Source organism: Astyanax mexicanus, chromosome 18 (assembly GCF_023375975.1).
Source record: "Astyanax mexicanus isolate ESR-SI-001 chromosome 18, AstMex3_surface, whole genome shotgun sequence".
Classification (NCBI taxonomy): Eukaryota; Metazoa; Chordata; class Actinopteri; order Characiformes; family Acestrorhamphidae; genus Astyanax; species Astyanax mexicanus.
Window position 1 is genome coordinate 26,073,832 of NC_064425.1, and position 24,331 is coordinate 26,098,162.

Consider the following 24,331-nt stretch of genomic DNA (forward strand, 5'->3'; position numbering starts at 1 on the left):
ATATCAAACAAGGAAATAAAAATGTTAAAAGTGTCCTGTGTTTATGTCACTCACTGATGAACAAAAAAGATGCAGAAGAGTTTTCAGACCTCAAATAATGCAAAGAAAACAAGTTCATATTCACAAAGTTTTAAGAGTTCAGAAATCAATATTTGGTAGAATAATCCTGGTTTTTAATAACAGTTTTCTGCATCTTGGCATGTTCTCCTCCACCAGTCTTACACACTGCTGATGCAAAAATATAAGCAGTTTATCTTGGTTTGATGGCTTGTGATGATCCATCTTCCTCTGGATTATATTCCAGAGGTTTTTAATTTGGTAAAACAATAAGGGAAAACATCCAAATAATTTTTTCTTACTTTTTTTTCCTGGGCTGTATGTATATATATAATAACAACAAATTGCTTTGCATATTGGTTCAATACAGGACGCACATTTCATTGCCAAATAAAGGACGTTCTGTTTACATGGCGGGTGGCAACTCTACTTAAACTAGCTAATGAAGCTATGTAGTTGGCAGCAGAGGCAAATAAATGGCAAGTTAAAAATTCATAAATACACATTTCAGCTACATTTTATCTGACTTATTGTTATAGAATATATAAAGAACTTTAATAAACTGAGTTAGAGATAATTAAAAATATACCATTTGTAAAAAATTATGTAAGAATTTGTCTATTATACAGTAGTAATGTTGGGAAAACTACAAAAATCTGCATTTACTGAGTAGTTGGATCACGCTTTTACAAAGTAAATGTGTCCAAAAAATTTTTCCCTCTAAAAAACTTTTTTTCTGCAATTAAAGAGGTGTCTTATGTTTACTAATACTTGTAGTTCTCACTTTTTCCCCATTTAGTACACCAGCATTTTCTGAATGCTCCACAAACATTCATTTCAATCAATCCATCAATCAATACAAAAAATAAAAAGTCAAAAAGAAATTCCCCTATGTATTCATCTTAGTTCAGCAAAGAATACGTTCTGCACTAGACCCTTTTTATGTTCCTTCAATATGACACATTGAGTAGGGGTAGGGGTCCCTGTTGGGGTCAATGAGTCACCAAATTCAGTTACTGGAGTTACTGTAAGATGTGATATCTAACGTTGGAAATTATTACTTTATTGAGCTTCGAGAAACTGCAAAATATTGTAAAAAAAATGTACTCTCAATTAGAGGATGATTCATGAGCTAAAAAAAGAGACTTGGGTATTTGTCTCTTCAAACTATTGTTTTTTATTGCATGTGAAAAACACAATTATTAAATAATATAAATTCATTCATGAATAAATAATAATAACATTTAAATCAGAAAACGTGTTGATAAGATGATCTGTTCTGTTTTATAAATTACAAAACATCTGTAACATATATATATATATGTAATATATATATTTCAGATATAAATTTAATTTAGAAAGACCGTCCCTCGACTGCACCTCTGTATCAGCAACTAATAAAATTATAACTTACAATGTAGTTCTGGCTGTAGCGAGGCAATGTCCCGTGTTCTTTGAGGAGAACGAATTGTGTGATCTTAGAATCGATTAGGACTGATGTCTTATTTATCTTCTAGGTTTATTAATAAATATCCTTGCCTGTATCCTGTCAGAGGAGATGCAAATTTAAGCCTTATCTTTACATTTTCCTAGAGGCACATGTACAGTAATAACAAGTTAAATCTCCTGAGAGATGTCTAGGAAACTGCAGACTAGCTGAAAAGGTATAGCTGTATTCTACAGCAGCCCATTACTGTGATAATACTTAAAGTCCTGTGATTATTACTGTATTAAACAGTACAATACAGTGGTAATATGATTAAATATACAGTATGCACAATGTAAAACATACTGCATTTTGCATTTGTGCATTTTACAATGAATAAATGCATTTTCTGATAATCCCTCATAATTGTTTCATAGATTGCATTGTTGAAATTCTGTTTTGCAAGCTTTATTAAAGGATTAATATTTACTGGGGAAACATTTCTGGGCTCTGTCCATAGTAAAAAAAAACTTTTAAAAAATGTTTTTAGACATATTTTTTGTTAAAAGCAGTGTTTTTCCTCTTGTTTCAATGTGTTTTATTAAGAGACCAATAATCAACCATGTTGAATTCTATCTCACATGGCGTCTTACAAAGGGTAAAACTGGTAAAAAAAAAAAAAATCATATTATCAACTATACTGAGCCTTGAATCTTTACATACCCAGGTAATGTCCCTGGACAACGCTCTGCATTTGTTTGATGGCCAAATACACCAAAAATACACACCAGAGATAGGCCTCAACTGCATGAAATGACAATGTGCAGAAGTGGGCCAGTTGCATCGTCTTAATCAACTACCTTCTATTTTAAAAAAATAATTAAAAAAACAACTATTTTAAATATCATATTACTAAACAAACCCTTTGTAATAACTAATAACTGACTTTTCAGTTTTCACCCCAGGTAAACATCCCAGTTTGAATAGTGCACAGAATTGTACCACTGCTTTCTCAAGAAGGGGGTTTATGTAAAACCTTTAAATACCAGTATTGACAACACAGAAAATTAACAACTACCTTAAAATGAAGTACAAATGATTCCAAGTCATGCCTATTTAATCATATTTTTATTTTACTATACCATTGATTTCAGAAAAAAAAACAATAAATGAGCCGGTGTCTCATTAATACATTACTTTTGTCTATGACCTTTGTCCTTTTATAAGCAAAAGTAAAAGATTTTTTTTAATTAAAACAAAAATATATATATAAGAAAGAACATTACTTTCAGCTATTCATAATAAACTGTTTAGAGTTTTTAGCATAACCAAACTTATGAGGCTTTCTTTGTCTTGCTATTTTCTGGAAGGATGTTAAAATTCCTGTAATTCACTTTCAAAGAGATTTCAGATCTCCTTTTCTTAAGAAAGAGAAATGAATGTGGTATTTTTAAAAGAGACACTTTCACAGCATGCAATCTAAAAAGCAGAAATGTAGAAGGGGAATTACTTTAGAATATTTTCAGGATTATTAAAATTTTAGGCCAAGAAGAGATCTGTATCAGAACACTCACTTACACTATTTGGATAAAACGTATTGTGACACCGGCTTCTTTAATGGTTCATTTAAAATGAAGGGTTTAAAAAAAAATTAATCTTGCTGACTCATCGAATCCCGGTCATGCAGCTTGCATGTCCTGCGTTATGCATCCGTCTGCCAATGGTGCTGGTACTAACAGAATGCTAACAATATGTCAATATCCACACAAACAGTCTGGTGAACAAAACCACGATAAGACCATCCAGATTTCCCAGTCCTGTGATGGGACTACTCTCGAACTCTTCCAACTGTTCTTGAAATGTTGGAAAGCACACACAACAGACAACCTTATATAGCAGGGGAATTTAATTAGAATTCAGTACGATCCAGTTAGAGAAAATTTTGTAAGGCAATGGTGCGGACCGTCATCATTTTTAACTTGTGTTATGATTCAGTGCTATATCCTGTTTACTGAAGAAGCCTATAGTTCTGTCAGTGTTTTATCTATACTATTCAGTATATTTCAACAATATGTATTGTTTTAAATAGGCCTGTTACAGTAATTACATTATTGGCTCATCATACAATAAATGGAAACAACCTCAATAATTTAACTTATTGAGTCTCTTAATGTGACTCAAAATGCTATATTTATTCTGTTCGGTTTTATTTATATTAGATTTAGGCCTGCCTGTCATGATAATTACATGAATAACAAATCGTATAATATATGGGGAAATGTTTACTGAACTTGGCCTGAATATCAGCTTTGTTTAAAAACAGCCGTTTTATTTTATTTAATATTATTACTGTTAGTATGTTTTATAAATGTAGTATTTTCATTTCTTTTTCCTGTGCGCACCACCTGAATTAGACTTTCTTGCTTTATTCTCTGACTGCTGCTTCTCACCGTGTACTTCGCCTATGTGTGCTCCGCGCTCCCGCATCTGCACAGATCTGATTGGCCGAGGAGAGTGTTTGGGGATCTTACAGCACACGTGATTGGTCTGTGAATTTAATGTGCCACAAAGCACGTTTACCGCAAAACAAGAAACGTTCCGTCGCTTTAAGTAAACTCTGTCAGAATTAAATCTTACTTAGTAGTTTATCGATTTGGGTCCGGATTGGACAAGGTCTGGGTCCGGACACGGACCGCGGATTGCCTATTAGTGACCTCTGTTACATAGTAATTCAGAAACCATGATAAGGACCCTCCTTGCTTATGTCAGATTCAAATTCCAGCATTAAACTTGATTCATTTGTATGTCTAACAAAGTTAAAACTACCCACCAAGTTTCATTCCTGTCAGATGATTCCTCTTTACACTGACATACAGTATATGCGTTGTGAGCAGAGTAAAAAAGATGAGTAAAAAGACATTGGTGGCTGCAGTGTGACTGAGCTGTTAGGTATAGTTTTAGTATGTAAATAAAGTCCTGTGTGCAGAGTGATATATTTTAATAGATTATTATTTTTATTATTATTATTATTATTATCACTGGTAGCAGTGGTATACTTCCTCCACCCTCCTGTTTGAACATGAAAATCAGTGTTGCAAATGAAAAGAAAAAAGAGAGACAAGCGGTAAAAAGCAGTACGGTCTTATCAGTATGGTCTGATCTGTCATACTGAAAATGAGAAGTGGCTTCTGCACTAATAAACTTCTCCATTGTACCTAAATCAGACTCAAGATATTTGCATGTGGAAAGTTTCCATTCTTTTGTTCAGCAGATGGGTGGCTGTCTGAGACCTTTTAAAGTTAAGCTGCTCTCTGAGAAATTTGCTTTCACTTCACTTTTTCTAATGAGTTTAATGTTCGAAAGTGTTTTAAAAAGAACATTTCTGTCCAACAAAACGGTGAGAAAAAAAGCCCTCATAGTAAATACACAAACTAATAATCTAAGAGCAGCAATAATACAAATGTATTTCCTGTCAACTTTACCTATACCAGCAATGTGTGCAATTTAAAGAATACTAAAGTATTTATTAGAAGAGATGTCCACTGTAGGGTAATTTACCACAGCATGACTTAGATAAAACTCGGATGTGAGAAATCTCAGAACATGAAATGATGACCAATGAGTCAGAGCTTAGAATTTAAAATATATTAAAGTTTACTTGAAAAATAGTTTCAGCATTACAGATATATAAAAGGAACAAGCTCACAGCTCTCATTGTTGATGAAAACACTCTGACCTTCCTGATTCCTGAAAAAGTAAAAACATCCTCCAAAGCCTTGTCATAGTGACAGTTAAAAAGAGAGCAGAGATCATAAGGTTATTAAGTGAATTATAATGTGAACAGTAAAAATAATAACTGTATATATAAATGTATAAAACATTTAAGAATAAGAGTGTGAAGGTGTGGTTATCTCCAATCACACCCTTCACTTACCCTTCACCACAAACATTTGGACACATAGTGAATGGCATTCAGCACTTTAATCTCATAGTTATTAGTTAAAAAATAAACCATGGATAAAACCAATAATATTAAATACAATATTTTATGATAATCTTTTATGTTTTTAATCTGTGAAGTTATGTTTTATAATTAAAAAATCTGCACCTATGAGCTTGAATGATGTAAGGTCAAATATCAAACACTGCTGTATAGCTATTGTAGTACAGTGCCTAGAGTCACTATGAGGGAATATTACTGGAGTTAACTGTAGATATCAATATTTGGTGGAAAAAAACCTGTTTTTCTAATCACAGTTTTTATGCATCTTGGCACTTGGCTTTTGAATAACTTTATGCCACTCCTGGTGCGAAAAATTTCTGGTGACTACCTCATAAAGCTGACAGAGAAAATGCTGAGATGTACAAAGCTGTCAACAGAGCAAGAGGTGCTAATTTGAATCTAAAATAAAGAGCATATTCTGGTGTTTAACTCTTTTATATAAATAAATCCATGTTTTAATAGTTTGAATGGGAAGGGATGTATTCACAAATGTGACTGGTACAAAAAAAAAAGATTTACAAAATTGATCAGAAATAACTGTTTGTGCAAGACAAACATCATTATATTATCATGAATATTTTAAACTGATCATATGTTGTTTTTTATATTTGATTTTGTGTTTTGTATTAGAAACAAGAGTAAGGGGTAAAATATGTTAGGTGATTTCTTTTGCAAGGTATCTCTATTTCATTGGGGGAATTTTCCTTTTAATATTTTAATAAAATATAAGAATTACAAAATCAAGAGAGACTACAAAATTTCCAACATTTTATTGTTTAAAAATGCATTTTAAAATCATTGACACATTACACACTTCATGACATGTTTGCTGCAAAAAATACAAAAATATATATTTGGAATTAAATGAAAAATGAAATATTATTGCATCACATTGGTTTGCATGGCTTGACCACCTTTATTGTGAAAAGAAAATGCTAGTTACTGGTAATAATAATGTTTATACACGAAGAGAACTAAATATGTAAATGCAGCTTCCTTAAAGTTGTTTATCTGTACTATAAAAAAATCAAGCCTGTTTGAACCGCCTACGATTCTTATTAGAAAAGTTCCATCTGCGTCAAACCAGGGTTAATCTATTTACATGCATGAACACATTTGCTGCTTCAGTGAGTTTTTTTTACAGACGAGTGTGAGAAGATAAATCTAATCAATCAGCGAGCTGTAGAAGGAAGTGAAACCCCCCTGCACTAAAAAAATAGGGTGGTGGCAGCTTTAAGAGCTCTACAATATGTAAAATATGACCTTATCAAATACCCCTCCCTGTTCCTTTATTATTTATTTGACCTTTATTTATAAGGACTGAGACATACATTATATCTACAAAAGTATTGGGACACTCTACTCTTTCAATGTTTAATTACAAATCAAAGCTATAAAAAAATATTTATAGGGGATAAGTGTGAATAATTTGCTGGCAATGCTATCTACATACATATATACTTTCCTTTATTATTATTATTATTATCTATACTTAAAATATAAAACCAAAAAATTATGACTTCTGCATACAGTTTTTACTTGAGATATTTTACAGTATGTATTTTAGATGAATATATAATTTTTTTTTTACTAACAACAAAAATATTACATTTAAGATAAATACTCAAAACAAGAATCTTAGATTCTTATTTTGATCCTTATTCTGCTACTTATTACTCCATAGCAACATTATGAATTATATGGTTGCAACAAGATGTGTGTAATAAGAAATAAGCTGTTAGTAACTTGTCAACAATATACAACAATGTGTTTGCTGCCTGATAAGCCTATATAAAAATATGTAATGATTAGTTGTGTGCTATAAATTAATCACATAATACATTGACGTGTTATTATTGGCCGGGATTAGCAGCAGGCTAAAGGTCAATAATACTCGCCTCTGTATAACAAAAGAGCTAGAGCTTAAAGTTAGGGGCTAATCCTAATGCTGCTCCAGTCTCGAGGCTCTGTGTTGAAAAACTAACCTGAAACTCCTGTAAAACACTGTACTTCAGTGAAGTGACTTTACTGCTCCTTACAACCTGACTGTTAAAAAAAAATAATACATACATAATGCACACAGGGTTATATATAAGATGCACTGACGATTTTTGGGAAAATTAAATGATTTTAAAGTGCACCTTATAGTGCAAAAATATGGTACAGTACAGATTAAGGCTGTTTTACTAAAATGTTTTTTTTTTTTTCAAACTTTCAGCCTTCAGTCAAATTGGTACCATTTATATATAACACATATTTCTATATTTACATTTTATCCCTATAAGTTATACATTTGCGCTGTACATTACTGCCTGACTTAGATTTAATGCACAAACTTGATGAACACTTGTTTTTTTTTTGGATTACTGGAGTGCTGAAAAAGAGAAATCCCAAAATTACCCTAGTAAGTTTAATTCTAATATGTCAACGAACTGAAAAGATAATTTAAAACAGAACGTGTCTACTTAAAATGTATGCAGATTTATGCATATTTGGTTAGATATGACCTTATTTGCATATCTAAACATACAATTGCAAAATATTTGTAACACAAAAAATTCAAATTCACCTGCAGTGCCTTGCCTTAAAAAATAGTCTTTACTGTCAAATCCGAGCAGAAAAGGTTAGTGATAGCTCTCTTTCAAAATAAGACACTGCTAAGTTTAATATGTGACTCAAGGTGAAAATGATAAAAGATGTGGGGGAAAGAAAAAACAATACGGAAGAAAAAAAAGTACACAAAACAACCAGGCTCACTAACATTTTTTGCAAAGTTGATATGCCTTTTTTACGGTTGTAATTTACTGATTTGCAGTCCTTCTAGTTTTTGTTATGTTGCTGCTGAAACCTAATTAAGTGTGATTGGAAATCAGAACTGTACATATGTCCCGACATAATCAAATGAGATCAAAGAAATACAAAAAGAGGCTGATCCGATCTTCTCTATAATCTATCATCAGACATTCCCATATATGCTCAAGTCCCCCACATTGGTGTAATCGTCCTCATCGTAGTTCTGTAGATAAAAAGAGAAGAAATTGAGACCACAGTTTTCTTTCTTTTCTGAAATTCTTAAAACTGGAGATGGTAAAAAGGGATGTTGGGAGCACAGAAAAATATTACAGGTATTATCTCTTCTAAAAGATTAAGGGACCACTTTAGTTTCTGAACCAGTTTCTCTGATTTTGATATTTATAGATATATTTTTGAGTAAAATTAACATTGTTGTTTTATTCTATAATCTACTGACAACATTTCTCCCAAATTCCAAATACAAAATTTGTCATTTAGAGCATTTATTTGCAGAAAATGAGAAATGGCTGAAAGATAAAAAAAGGTGCAGATCTTTCAAACCTCAAATAATTCAAAGAAAACAAGTTCATATTCATAAAGTTTTAAGAGTTCAGAATTCAATATTTGGTGGAATAACCCTGGTTATTAATCACAGTTTTCACGCATCTTGGCACATACTCCTCCACCAGTCTTACACACTGCTTTTGGATAACTATATTCCACTCCTGGTGCAAAAATGTGATTATCCATCTTCCTCTTGATTGTATTTCAGAGGATTTCAGTTTAGTCAAATAAAAAAACTCATCATTTGAAAGTGGTTTCTTATTTTTTACAGGGCTTTTTACTTAGTCATTTAGTGAGGAAAACTGAAATCACTAAAAAAGTTTCACATTCTGCACCATGCACTTACTCATAGTTACTCTATCACCAACTGTTCCGTCTCCTTACTTTAGATCATTTGCACATTTTGTATATAGCTGTATATTCAGTCAGATCTGACCTTACATCTGCAGAGCAGTGACCTTACAGCATGTCTAAGGTGTTATAAGGTTATTGTGTATATTGTTTAGGCTAATTGTATATTTTCTATTTTATTTTACTTATTCTACTCGTAAATATTGTTCTCTAAATAATGTGCTCTAAAGTTTTGTCCTCAACTGTACACCTGCACTCTTGTGATATGACAATAATCTGATTTGATTTGATTCAAAGTTCACATATTAGCCTTGTCCCAACTATATCTAGTATATATAAAACATTTTTCCTGTTTATGATTTTTCTTAATTATTTTCCAGAAACATAGATTGACTAAGCAATAATACTAAATGTTTAATAAAAAATGTAATTGTACTCGGAGTAACAAGTTAAAAATGAAGTAATTACTCACTGCTGAGCATGTATCCAGAGATTTGCTGTAGGTCTTGTGTTCACTATAATGTTTAAAACCGAGATAACCGAGAATTTAAACATGTTTAAAAATTTAATATTAAGAAAAAAAAAGAAGGAAAGGGAATTTTTCATACTGTACCTCTTTGGAGATGGAAAGCGAGGTTTGGAGAATCCTGCATTTCCTGACACAGCACTGACATGGTTGTTTGGCCTGTAAGTACACAAGTTTGATTGTTTGAAAGTGAGAAACATTGTTTAACCAACAAATCTGTTTTCTTATCTGACACCTGCTGACTTCTACAAAGCCTATTACATTATTTTTAATTGCACCTAATGTGTCAACCTAATAAGCCAGTGTCTTGCAATAAAAATGTAAGAATTTTAGCTGAAATATTTTTTTTTCTCAGACAGGATATTGTCCATTGTAAGAAAACATAGTCTACGGCTTAATCCCTGTCCAGGAAACCCTTTACATCTGATTTTATTGATGAATTTATCTTATTCCACTCCGTATACTGCAAAATATTTTCTTTTCTTTTTACAAAACACCCAGTCAGAATTTGAACTTGGAACTAAATTGGAACTGTGTCTTTTTTAAGTTTACTTACAGTATGTCTGACTAATAACACAAGCATTTTTTAGTTAAGGTCTTTGATCATGTAATATTTTCTTAGATAAAACCAATATCATATTCATTTCAATCCTTTTGTGCTACCAGTACACACAGAGCTGCCAGAGCTGTTTTATAAGTGAAGATACTGGTCACTGGTGGAAATATCTGGCTTTTTTCTGACTAATGGGATAAACCTATTTTAGAAATAGTATTTTGACATTCAGCTAAGAGTGTCCAGTTTCTTCAGGATTATATATTATTTATATATTATAAATATCAGTATTATTCATAATTCAGATATAATATAATATAATATATTCATAATACATTATTCATAATAAATAATTCTCAATATTTATCATAATATTTTGACACACTGACAGAATGCACAATTACCAGCATCAGCGTTAAAATATTTTAGTGAATGTGCTGCACTTTTTGTTTGGTAATCTGGTGAACTTCATCTGTTGTTCTAAATAATAGATGCACCTTTAACAAACTAACTACGTCTAACCTCACCTCGTTCTTCCCCTCCTTTCCTCCTCTATTACATTATTTCCATTTGCCTTCATTCAGGCCCTGTCTTAAATGTTTTTATATTGAACATCTATGTCTTCTTTTACTGAATGTACATCATTATTGTAAGTCACTTTGAACAAAAGTTGCTTTGGACAAATGTAATGTAATGTAGATAAATCTAATGACACTAAATGTGCTAATATAAAGTCTAAAATAAATATACATATACAGATACTATACCCTGCGTGAGGCGTGTGAAGGCTTGCAAACCCAAGTTTTACATCAACAATAAACATAATACAGAATAAAATAACATTTCTGTTCCTGGAAATGAACTAGCAGCTAAGTTTCCTTTGCCAGAGCAAAGAGTCAGAGCACCAGAGCATGCTGATTTTTTTTTACACCCAAAACATAGCATGAATAATGAAGAGAATTAGTTCATGCCTTTTGCAGGTTTTGAGCTGCACAATGCATACTTTTCCTGTCGTTACTTTAGCAAAGACACACTGACACGCCCTAAATCAAGCTGCACATTGCACATTTGACAGCTCACCTATAGATTACTAAAATATGGCCCACAGTGTTTAATCACAGAATTTACAAAAAGAGAACACTGAGATTTGATTATCTTTAATTAAGCCATAATACACAAGATTGAGGGCTATAACAAGGAATAGATCAGCACAGCATGATTATTGCGATTTTACCACAGTTCCATTTTCACTGTTTTTTGAAAGATTTTGAGTTAAAGAGGACGAGAAAATATGATCTGTTTGGCTACAAAAACTACGCAAATTAAAAAAGTTCCATAGCTGCTCTGTTTGTAGCTGTGCTGTTTGGCTTGTAAGCGCTGCATCGTTGCTAGGTTACCTGTATGTGACGGAGTAATACATGGAGATCTTCGGCTGCAGTGCATTACTGGCTAATAATGGCACTTATAAAACACATCTCAGCCAATCACATTGCAGGGTCAGGAGTAACTGTGATATAATTAGGTGTAGATTACTTTGGATTTCATTTATTTATTAGTGCCACGTTTCAAACTCTCCTATCTATCCTGTAAGCTGCTGGTACTGTTTAACAGGTGTTTGTAATGGTGCCAATCCTGAGCTCCATTCCTGCACAGTACTCTCCAATTACAGTATTTATCATTACCCAAATAAAAATACTTACTTAGCGGTCATATGCACTCTAGGCTCGTTCCCCCGGTAACTCCTGTAACTCAGTAAAATAGAAATAGTTAAATGAATCATGCTCTGTAGTAATTGTTTCATGGCCTCTTATTTGCTACACCAGGATAAATGCATAATACCTAATACAGTGTGCAAATGACATATATTATCTGAGAATGTTTTTTATGTAAAGCTATTTTTTCTGGGCAGTAAGCAGTGTACTTACAGTGATATGCCAAAAGTCATGGGATAGCAGTATGTAAATCAATCAAGAAGAGAAATGGCTTGGGAACACCCAGATCTGTACATGTGGTTAGGTGTGCTCATGCCAAGGTGACATGAATTATCATGTTTAATAATTGTGTATCAAGAATACCTCACACAAGGCATTACCACCCACAGTGGACAGAGTAGTAGGTGGTTATGATTGTGACCTGTGGCTTCTGGTCAGAACAGACATGCAACTTTGGCAGGAATCACATCAAATGACATTTGCAATAAATCATCATTCATCATTTTACATTCATTGTAAAGAGATAATTGGCCAAGCACTGCTGTGGTCCTCCAGTCCACTGACCTGAACCTGTTGATCACAGAGTAAACAGAAACAGTATAAGATAAATCGTAAATAACGTACAAGCTTGTCACAAATCCTAATAAAAAAACATTCAGTAATCTACATAAATCTGTAACAAAAATATACATTTCAGGATGCCCAAATGCGTTTGTAATGAACATGAACAAGGAGAGAAAACTTTACCTGTGGGACATCCTGGAGAGACGACTTCTCATTCTGTGTACATCAAAAGATTGCAGTCATTAAGTTTGAGTATTTAATCCAAGATATTAAAATATTCTTTTATTTTTAAAGACCAGAGTGCACTGAAAAAAATGATGAGTAAAATTTACTTTAAAAAGTTAAAAAAGCAACTTTCTGCATTTGCTTCTTTTAAGTAAATTTAATTTCGGATAAATTTAAGTAATTTCAACTCGGTTTCAAGACTTAAATGTTACATAGAGTAAATAAGTGAACTAAACTTCAGTCAATCCTTTCTTTTAGTAAACTTTACTTAATTTCTGCATACAATATTACCTTATTACAATTACTTAATATTACTCAAATTATTTATTTTATATTTAATTTTTTGTATATTTTATTTATTTATTTTATAAACAGACCAAGTCTCACTGTCTCAACACATGGATGGCATGTAATACATTCTTTTTGGTATAGTATAAAGTCTGACATGCCATCCATGTCTTGAGATTGTGTAATATGTGTGTTTTAACTAAAAATATTTTAAAAAATCAGATATTATAATATATTATGTATCATAAATTATTTGTGTAATATTGTATAAATTATTGTATAAATAAACTGTATGCCGAAATTAAGTGAAGTTTACTAAAATAAAGGATTGATTCAGCAAAAATAAATGAAGTAAAGTTTACTAAAAGAAAGGATTGACTGAAGTTCAGTTAAGTTACTTAAATTTATCTAAATTTAAATTTTCTTGAAAAAAGCAAATGCAGAATGTTGCAAAACTTTTTTTAAGTAAATTTTACTTTTTTTTTTCCAGTGTGTCTCTCTCTATATAAGCTCACATACGACAGTGTAACAGCGAAAACCATGGACTGTTCAGAATAAACAGCCTACTAAAAAATTAAAGACAGCAGTGCTCCAGTGGTCAGAAATTAAGAATAGCTTAATGACAAACACAGAGAGCCCTATCTTACACTCCATGGAATCGGCGTTTTGAAGCTCATTGCTAGGTTACACACCTGTCAACCGTCTATTTTCACGCCTTGTGCCTGTGTAGTGTTACAGTTACAGCTGCGCCGTACCTTTAAGAGAGGGTAACTCTTTTTTATATGTGTGTATGTGTAAAGGGGTATTTTCCATGTGAGTGTGTAGTAGAGAGTGACCCCAGGGGAATGAGGGGAAGCTGGTACAGCAGCTTTAGGCTTCCCCTCCATTCTGATCCACTCTCTATTATTTGACTGACACTGACTGATGATGAGAAACTCCATGCTGTAGTTTTCTTTTTACTGTATTTTTGGCACTGTAAGGTGCACTTAAAATCCTTTAATGTTCCCAAATATCTTCAGTGCACCTTTTAAACCAGCGTGCCTTATGTATGAATTTTACCAGTCAGGTTGTAAGGAGCTGTAAAGCCACTCTGCTGAAGTACAGAGTTATAAAGTAGTGTCAGTTTAGTTCTCCAGCATCTAGACTGGAGTAGCATTAGCATTAGCCACTAACCGCTATTCCCCATTTAGTGGTGAGTATTATCGGCCTGTAGCCTGCTTCTAAGCCCGGCTAGCACTGCTGGGGCAGCATTAGCATTAGCCTGCTAATCGCGCTAGCTCTTCAGTCAATCAGAGGGGAGTATATCAGACTGTAGTCTGTGTGTTTACCGTGTTAAAACAAGCTACATGGGACGAACCGCTAGCTAATATTGTCGTGACCACTAATGCTAATGGTCTAGCCTTATTGCTAGAGAATTTTTTGTATTTTTTTAAGTCAGTGATTTACCTAAACACACCTCACTTTCAGACCTCCAAGTAAATGCCCACATGCAATAATACTGTATGTATGCCGGCATGTATGTCTAGAAATTGCTTGTGTTTTTGCATTTTTGTCATACTTACATTTTATAGATTATCAAACAAACATTAATTTTAGACAAATATACCTGAGTAATTACAAAAAATGCTTTTTAAATGATAATTTCATTTATTAAAGGAAAAAAACTATCCAAACTAGTCTTGCCCTGTGTGAAAAAGTCCCCCTTAAATTAACTGTGATTAATCACACTTCAATTTTACTACTAAACACAACCAGGCCTGATTAGTGTAGAATCAAGAAATGGTGTGATGGTCTGGAGCTGCTCTGCTGCTTTAGGGCCTGGACAACTTGCTGTCATCGATGAAACCAGGAATTCTGCTGTTTGGCTTAAAAAAATAATCAAAATAAAGAATTTGGAGCGGCCTAGGTCAAAGTCTGATTGAGATTCTGTGAAATGATCTTAAACAAGACGTTCATGCTGGAAAACCCTCTAATGTGTCTTAATTAAAACAATCCTATAAAAAAGAGTGGACCAAAATTCCTCCACAGAGATATGAAAGACTTGTTGCCAGTTATCAGTAACAGCAGTTGTTGTCGCCAAGGGTTTCACAATCAAGTTATTAGGTTTAGGGAGCAAATACTTTTTCACACAGGGCTAAGATTGGTTTGGATATTTTTGTTATAAATAAATTAAATTATCATTTAAAAATACTTTTTATATTAACTCAGGTTAAATTTGTCTGATATTGAAGTTCGTTTGATAATTGCAAAAATATTAGTATGACAAAAAAAACATAGCATAAACAAAAGAAATTTGTAGCGGGCAAATACGTTTTCACGCCACTGTATGTATATTAATCTAAACCAAAAGCCTCTAATGCATTTAAAGAAGGCTTTAACTCTGAACACAGATGTCACATAGCTATTACAGAAGGTGGGAATTTAATAAGTGGGTTCTTAAGAACAGTTCACTGAAAATGAGAAGTACAATCTCTATTCTGAAGCAGCCAACTTCCTTAATCTAAATTAGACCCTCATTTGCATACTCTGCAGGCTGGTTTACTGGCTTCTTCGTTCTGGTAATCTGAGGCATTTCAGAGAAAATTCAAGTAAAGTCTTAATTTCACCACCCTGTTTAACATACCTCAAAAAAAATAGTTTTAGCTTGACATTAGAGATTATAAAACCCTGTCTTTGTTCAGACTTGAAGAAAGCTGTACATCACTAGGGCATATCGAAAAATATATAATTATATATATATATTAATATATACTATAAATATGGTTCCTTAATGTAAAAGTGTTGATATTATCAGTGACCATTCATATTACACGTAAGTAACAGTAAATGTATAGCAAATATATAGTAAATATAATAAATAATCAAGATAGTAGGTCAAGATAGCTCGCAAAATCATTGAAGTACAACAAATCCAGCTCTGTGATCTATATAAAAAGCAGGCCTTGAGGAAAACTGAAGCTATTCTATCCTACCCACACCATCTCTTGTTAGTGGAATTTAAAAAGCTTCCATTAGGCTGGAGGTTTAGAGCATCGGCTGGAAAAAATACGGCTACGTTCACATTACAAGCCACTTTGCTCAAATCCATTTTTTTTTTAGGTACTGATAGTTCACATTTACAAAGGTAAGTGACCTGTATCTGCATTTAATGTGAACGAAACTGTCCCTGAAACGCCTCACATTCTTACATTGATACTTGTATAAATGTCGCCTTCTTCTCCAACAACAAAAAAAACCTTCATATTTAAGAGACAACTCGTAGCTTTATAAAGGGAAATAAATGTGTTAGCAGCTCATATGTGGAGCATCTTTTCTGGAGTGGAGAGCAAACAGCTGGTCTGAAGTACATGCTCAGATCGAGGAGGTGAAAAAAGGACAGGTGGTTTGCTTTTGCTGTTTTTGCAGATATAGTTGCACAACTGCACCAAGAGATGTGTGGATACGAGAGAGAAGCACATAGCGCATGCATAAAAGCAAAAAGACGCATTAATTCTTATTTGACCATTCACATTCATGTCGCATGTCCATGGATCGGATACGATTTCAGACCACACATGAAAGTGACTCAACTCTGATTTGAAAAAATCTGATTTGGCATGTTCACACAGATCTGAGACACATTAAGCAAAAAATATTATCTGAGTGTATACAGTCTGACAGAAGCAGTGATCCTTCACACATTCATTTTCTATAGTGAATGCACACAAAATAGAGCGAAAATTAGCTTTTTTAAATGGAGAATGTTCAAATTACAAATAAATACTTAATTCATATTGAAGTCAAGAAGTTAAATATACTGTAAATATACTGTAGCTTAACCTTCCTGTTATGTTGGAGGTCAATTTAACCCATTTAAAGTTTGAAGATCTAGGAAAAATAGTTAAAAGTATTTTTCCGGTATGAAACTTTTTCTGCTTGCCTTAATTAGTGTAATCAACATATAATATGAAAATGGTTAATCTCACATATTTGCAAGCAGCCCCTGCAAAAACAAAACCTAAAATAACATTGCAATGTTATTTTTCAATGTTATGTAAAACTGTTGTGTTTTATATTTTGGTCTTTCAAAAGTAAAAAAGTAGTGAAACATTAAAAAAAGGTTAAACATGTATTTTTTATGAAAAACGAGTGAATTATCCTAATTGAAACATTATCTGTTAGAGTTAGGGATCACCATTGCACTAAATATTGATAAAATAATTAGCAATATAATTAATAATTAAATATTCACACTGCTTTTAGGATACACCTTTTGGATAATTAAATATGCACCGGGTCAATATGACCCGAGAACACCATTGCTGTTCCTGACAAATGAACATAACATTTGTTATGTTTTCTAATTCAACTACAGTTATGTGTTCAGACCTGGGTTTTAAGCAATTAAAATAAAATACAGTAATTTACAAGAGAGAATTCTTACTTACCCGACTGAGCCTCTAGTCTGGAGCTCTTGAATCTGCCTCCTGATGGTGGTTTTAGAGATGTAAAAGAAAAAAAGACCATAAAGAACGATCATGTATTGAAACTAACTAATAATTAATGTCTTATTACTTATAGTACATAAGCTACAAACTACAAGACAAGCACATTCTTTTTTTTTACATAACGGCACATTAATATTTATTCACACTCACTTGTATTTCTTGGTCATGACGAAACAGACTCCTCCGAATAAAATGGCAGTTCCAATCACAGCAACCACTGGAATGATGATGTGAAAGATATTGGCTTTACCTGAAAATAGATCACAGAAGATACATAAAATACCCAAGCCACACAGGTTATACTTTAAAGTGGAACTTATTAAGGTCTATCTGTTAGATGTGTTCTTCTCCTGTGTTATTGGGGAAGCATCAGGGTTGACTTGTGTGTAAAATCAGATAATCCATAATGCAGTTCACACCAGCATTGATCTAATAGCAAAGGAAAAAGTTCAAACACAAGTTATACATGTTCAATATAGAACTGTGGTGTGATTAACGTAAAGTTGTGAATTTTTTTTAGGCAAATATAATTTGGACCTGTGAAAATCATTATAATCACAGCTCATATTATCATAACAACATATTTAAAATAGAAATCGCAAGTTAATAGATATAAGCAATACAAATGTAACACATTTGCTTGAAAAAAAAGATGCACAGCAGAGCTGGGGGAGAAGCTGCTCATACTTCTCATGCAGAGACTGAGCTTTACAGCTCAATGAACATCATTTAATCAGGTCTAATCAACTAATATACACCAGCAAGACAACCACTTATCTGTAGGAGTGTGTAACATTTTGGAAATGCAGACCTTTAAAGGTCAAGGTGTTGTCAAATGAAACCACTAATGTAAAAAAAAAACAATTTCCCTAGTATTATTGATGTGTAATTTAAAGTATATTACTGCAGGAATTTAGAGTATGAGTAGAGTGAGATGGCAAAGAGAAAAAAGAAAAAAATGTGGTTGTCTACAAACGAGGACTCCTATTAAATTAGAAATTCAAAGGAAGAAATGTTGAAGAACACTTGTAAAAGTACTCCTTATGTAAGTTTCAAGTACAACATGAAAATCAAAGGGTTATTATATCACACCACTAAATTCATAACAATCTCATTCTCACGTATTTAATGTATGAATGTATGTTACAAGTAATTTTACTTTAGCATTTTGGAGTAATCGGAAGACAGACTTAGGGAAAATGTCTATACGGTTTTGCATAAGCCATATATAAAACCAGCAAATCAAACTGTTATCAAATAACACAATTAAAATCTTGAAGAATATTTTCTATACTATTCCTTTACATTTGAATCCCATTTTCTCCCCAAGGCTAATTACCCAACCCACGCAACCCACTTTAGGACTCCCCCCACTAGTGATGCACCAACACCAGGAGGGTGAAGACTAGCACATGCCTCCTCCGATACATGTGAAGTCAGACTCCATCTCTTTTTGAACTGCTGCTGATGCAGCATTGCCGAGTAGCATCACGCCTTGTGCTGAGCAAGTGTGAGAGAGTGAGAGAGTGCCATGTACCCACCCAAACAGAGCTAAGCCAATTGAGCTCTCTCAGGGCTCCAGCTACTGATAGCAAGCTCCATGAACGGGATTCGAACCATTGGTCCACTCGGAGCCCCGCCTTTCTATACTATTAATAACCTAGGTATCAGTTTATATTACATTCCTGCCTCAGCATTTTGATTTGAAAGCATTTCTAACATTTTAGACACAGAATAGGATATCTATGTCCTATAGGCATAACTTTACTTACGTTTTATATATATACGGTTACTGGTTAAAGATTTCTTGCCACCATGAAAAGAAGCAGTGCAGTTGAGCAGAGTGTGATCATCCTGCTCTGTTGGGGTTAAAGTCAGCAAGGACTCTATTTCCCACACTCCATTAGAAAGGTGCCTGTTTTTTGTAGTAGCATCCTTATTAGCACGGCTCCACGTGAGGGTGGGAGGGTGGCTAGGACAGGTGTGTTGGACAAAACACTTAAAAGTGGTAGGAACTCCATCTTCCAAGACCTCCTTTTGATCCAGCGTTGGATCGTCTGGATTCGCTACACAGCAAGAACAGAATAATTATTAGCATTAAAATATAAGAACTAGATCTGGCTTTTTATTAAGTGTGTAACAGTATGTGTATTTGTACGAAACCATCACAGTACCAATGTCACAGTTTGGAACAGTGAGAATACATGGAATGTACATGGATTTGGAGGAAGCATCCATACATTGTATGTGGAAAGATGAATGTAATGTGGAATAAAATTTCACTACATATTTTACTCAGAAAGATGTAAACAGTATCCAGTAAAGTGAGTTTTTTTTTTGTTCAAAATTTTTATTCCATTTTTTTCTCAATTTACAAGGCCAATTACACACCCCCTCAATAGGACTCCCCCCATTACTAGTGATGCACCAACACCAGGAGGGTGAAGACTAGCACATGCCTTCTTCAATACATCTAAAGTCAGCCACCGATTGCAGCATTGCTAAGTAGCACCACAGCACACTCGGAGGAAAGCGCAGTGACTCTGTTCCGATACATCAGCTCACAGAAGCCTTGTGCTGAGTGACATCACCATAGGACGCCATCTACCCACCCAGAGAGAGCAAGGCCAATTGTGCTCTCTCAGGGCTCCGGTAGCAGATGGCAAGCTACATGAACGGGATTCGAACAAGCAATCTCCCGATCATAGTGGCAGCGCCTTAGTCTGCTGGACCACTGAGAGCCCCAGTAATGTGTGTTTGACAGCTTAAGCTTTACCTCAGCTTGGTATGAAGGCACTATAAGAAATATATTATTACATAATATAAGAAATATATAAGAACTCTATTAATACACTTTATTATTAAGTGCTGAACATGTAGCAAGTGTCTTATTATTTTTTTACATTATTATTTTAACCATGATTTTTGGACTTTCATTGTTTTGGAAAAGTCTAGTACTTTTCGTACAGTAAGCATCTAAACAAACCAAATGTGGTCAAACCTCTCCTATAGGAAAGCATACAAATGTGTCTACACTGATCTTTGAACCAACTTATAATAATAACTGAATTTAGTCTGTTGCCATTGGTAGCTTCTTTTCCATTGGCTACTGTCACAATCTATTTGCATACTGGGTGTGTCCAACAATTTCTGACTAACACTCACCTGATTCCCCCTGGGCTACCTTAGAAATAAATCAACTTCCCTTTTAGTTGTAATAAGTTGATATTTTAATTTATGCTATCTCAAGTTTTCATTCCCACTACTTAACAAATGTGAGCAAACCAGCTGCCTTAAAAAAGTTAAGCAAACTCAACTTATCTGGTTTTACAGTTTAACAAAAATAAAAATTTAAATCAACTTCCCCTTTAGTTGTAATAATTTGATGTTGTAAGTTATGCTAACTTAAGTTTTCATTACCCATTACTTAACTTTTTTAAGGCAACCGGTTTCCTCAAATCTTTTAAAATAAATTCAACTTATTCAGCCTTACAGTGTAGAAACTTCTGATCAAAACTACAAACTTCTCTCTAGCAGACTTGGCACTCAATCAGTTTCAACTTTAAATAAAAAATAGTATCTAACTACTTGTTATGAGTATTTCTTTAATTTTAGAATTAGTGTGTTAGTTAGTTATCTAGTCAGTGAACTAGTGAGTTAACTAGTCATTGAGCTAGTGAGTTAGCTACTTACCTAGTCAGTGAACTAGTGAGTTACCTAGTTAGTGAGCTAACATGGAGTGAAACACTTGCTTAAATGTAACATTAAACATAAAGTTTGTATGAAATTTAATTGTAAAACTATCTGCTGCTGTTGTGCACTGAAACCTGTCCGCTCCGTGTTTGGAAGAACGCCTGAAGCTGACGGGGTGGGCGTGGTCAGGGTTCAGGACACCAGCAGTCAGTCCAAAACCAGCTGACCAATGGATATTAAAGCAGAACGCCTTCTTCCAAGCCCCGCCCACCCGTGAAAACTGTGCCAAAAAACTTAGAAGCAAAAAAACTAAAGCAGAAGCAAACGAGAGATTCCAAAAACAAACGTCTTTAACAGAAAAGTCCACATAAAATCCACCGAAAATTCACAAAAACACACAAATAAAAGCAATGACTGGCAAAATCCAAACTGAAAGACTTTTTTATAACTGCAAAGGATAATAAAGTAACCAAGTGTATTTAAAAATATATATTTGATATATATTTTTTCTCTTTTGAATTTGCAACATTAACTCTCCATAACAACTGAAAATTTAACATTTTGTCAAAGTGCCATATCTTCATGCCATATCTTATGTGAGAAACTGTATATATGAAAAATGTTGAATGTAAAAAAAAACCTGTACTTACGCATCATGATCAAGGACACACAGTTTTCCACAAAGGAAAACTTATTTTGATCTTGACCTGGGATTTCAGCCCTGAAGCAGAACGGGCCGTTGTCATGGTCTTTAATTTCGTCAATCTCTAAAGTGCAGTTTTTATTACCCAATCTGCCAAGTAGTTTTGTGCGACGCTTGAAGCTGTCTACAATCACTGTTTTATCTTCCTGATAGATTATTTTTTTCCAATCAGCTTTCTCATGCCAGATTCCCCTCATACGTGAGTCTGGAAGTTCTGTACCAGGGTACTTGAATGTGCAGGGTACCACAACACAAGATGTGACCAGTGCTTTCATACTGGGCACAACAGCCGCCCCCCAGTCTTCAGAAAACACAGAGGCAAAGATCACTGCAAATACAAAGATACATATATTGATGAGTTGAGGCATTAAGTGCAGAAAACTGCAGTATAAGTATACACTGTTTTAAAGCTTTAAATGTGTTTCAATGTGTTTCAGACGTGGATACTTTACACAAACAATGCATTCAGTATGTAAGAGCCTTAACATTGTTTAAACAAATACACAATAACGATATCAGTGATTACAAATGTTAGATATGTACCTTGAAGACAAAGCCAGCAGAACAGGAATCTTGCCTGTTTCTTCATACTGGAGCAGTGCACGTGTTAGCCTGAAGAAAATAATCTGCAGATATGGAGAAAAAAACACACAATGTCAAAATAATGAACAAAAAGCATTACAGTAAATCAATAAGATACTTTTAGTTAGAATCAATTTTAAAAATTGGGGTCATTTCACCTCACAACAACAGAGCCTAGCAGTAAACTAACTTGATTGGATGCATGGTTACACTAACTAACATCTGAAGTACAAACATTTCCCAAAACCATCGCACTTTGTTGGAATTACAGAAGTCTGAACTAAAGTGTTTTCACAAATGTTTGGTCAGATTTGACAGCAGGAAACAAGCAAAACCTCACTTTATTATGCAATAATGAGCCAAAATATACCAAAGGTGTGACCAAAATTATTACATGTGTTATTTAGGCTATTTGTAATATCACCACCACCAGCAGCCATAATAATATTAGCAGAATTAACGCAAGTTAATTGTTCTAGTGCTTTACAGTCTGTTTTATACTGTCTATAAAAACATTCATTAAAAAAGGTTAATTAAATTAAACACTATAAACAATACCAGTCCTAAAACAGGTGAATAGCATCCCTTAAAGGCTCAGTGGGACAAACTTGTTAAAGTAGACGTAAAAAGGGGAGCAGACTTGTGAGTATAGGGATGGGTTTGAAACCTGTGTCTGTCCATTAAAATTATGATCTCTTTTAATAAGGGCAATGAAAAATACATATTTAGCATACATTTTACATATTGGTTCAGCTTGGTTTGATGGCTTGTGATCATCCATCTTCCTCTTGATTATATTCCAAAGGTTTTTAATTTGGTAAAATCAAAGAAACTTATACTTTTTAATTGTCTCTTTTTTCAAAGCTGTATGTTAAATATGAGTTTTTTTTCTTTTTAATAGTAAAAAGATAGAGGCTTTAAAATCCACCTACTGGTTTGGGTTCTAATCAAAAGTGCACAGATTATTTGAAATAAATGGCCATAAAGAAGCATTCCACGACCCATTATACACTTATTTTAGACTTATTATACACGTATACACAGTATTTTAGAATTATCAGCCTGTCCTGTTTTCTTTTAATGTTCATTACAGTCTATTACAGTTACTGCTGTATGTTTTGCTGCCACAATAAATAAAGCTGAATAATTAACCACAACAAAATTAGACATTCAGTGTCAGTTCTCATAAGATGCCTCATGCTGGTTTTAACAGCACTCCTTTTATGGAAATCTATACTGACCAAATTTAAGTTTAGAGCCTTGGTTCAGTTTCATTATCTGGCCACATGTAAGAAAAATACAATGAAAAAAAACAGTAAAATTAGGGCTAGATCTAAATAAGCTTTAATAATTAATTTAATGAGGATTTGATTTGTGTTTATTTGGGCTTGTTTTTTGAAATCATGTGTGTGTATGTGTGCCCTGTTTATTATAATAATAATTTAATTACAACAATGATGTATGCAAATGCTTTTTTTAGAATGTGTTGCATGCCTAAAATGCAGGAATAGAAAAAAATAAGAGACAACTTCAGTTTCTGAATCAGTTTCTCTGATTTTACTATTTATAGGTATATGTTTGAGTAAAATTAACATTGTTGTTTTATTCTACAAACTACGGACAACATTTCTCCCAAATTCCAAATACAAATATTGTCATTTAAAACATTTATTTGCAGAAAATGAGAAATGGATGAAAAAAAAACAAAAAAAAACGCAGAGCTTTTAGACCTCAAATAAAGTTCAGAAATCAATATTTGGCGGAATACCCCTGGCTTTTAATCACAGTTTTCATGCATCTTGAC

General features: G+C 33.5%; 1 protein-coding gene across 1 annotated transcript; it reads right to left on the reverse strand.

The window, feature by feature from the left end:
* Nucleotides 1-6,241: 6,241 nt before the first annotated feature.
* Nucleotides 6,242-22,328, reverse strand: LOC111190084 (myelin-associated glycoprotein). The gene is made up of 9 exons (XM_049467304.1): nucleotides 21,893-22,328; nucleotides 19,322-19,615; nucleotides 17,700-17,799; nucleotides 17,490-17,528; nucleotides 12,733-12,765; nucleotides 11,974-12,555; nucleotides 9,808-9,879; nucleotides 9,667-9,709; nucleotides 6,242-8,502 (listed from the first exon to the last, which is right to left on the reverse strand). The coding sequence occupies exons 1-6, from the start codon at nucleotides 22,311-22,313 to the stop codon at nucleotides 12,420-12,422; spliced, it is 1,023 nt and encodes a 340-aa protein (XP_049323261.1). The 5' UTR covers nucleotides 22,314-22,328; the 3' UTR covers nucleotides 6,242-8,502; nucleotides 9,667-9,709; nucleotides 9,808-9,879; nucleotides 11,974-12,419.
* Nucleotides 22,329-24,331: the final 2,003 nt, after the last annotated feature.

Excerpts from the sequence above, each read along its gene's own strand:
- LOC111190084 (XM_049467304.1), bottom strand. The coding sequence starts at position 22,313 with ATGCCTCAACTCATCAATATATGTATCTTTGTATTTGCAGTGATCTTT. Across the intron at positions 19,616-21,892 it reads TGTGTCCTTGATCATGATGC|CGAATCCAGACGATCCAACG; the intron begins GTAAGTACAGGT and ends CTTGCTGTGTAG. Across the intron at positions 12,556-12,732 it reads CTCTCCAGGATGTCCCACAG|GTTCAGGTCAGTGGACTGGA; the intron begins GTAAAGTTTTCT and ends TGTGATCAACAG.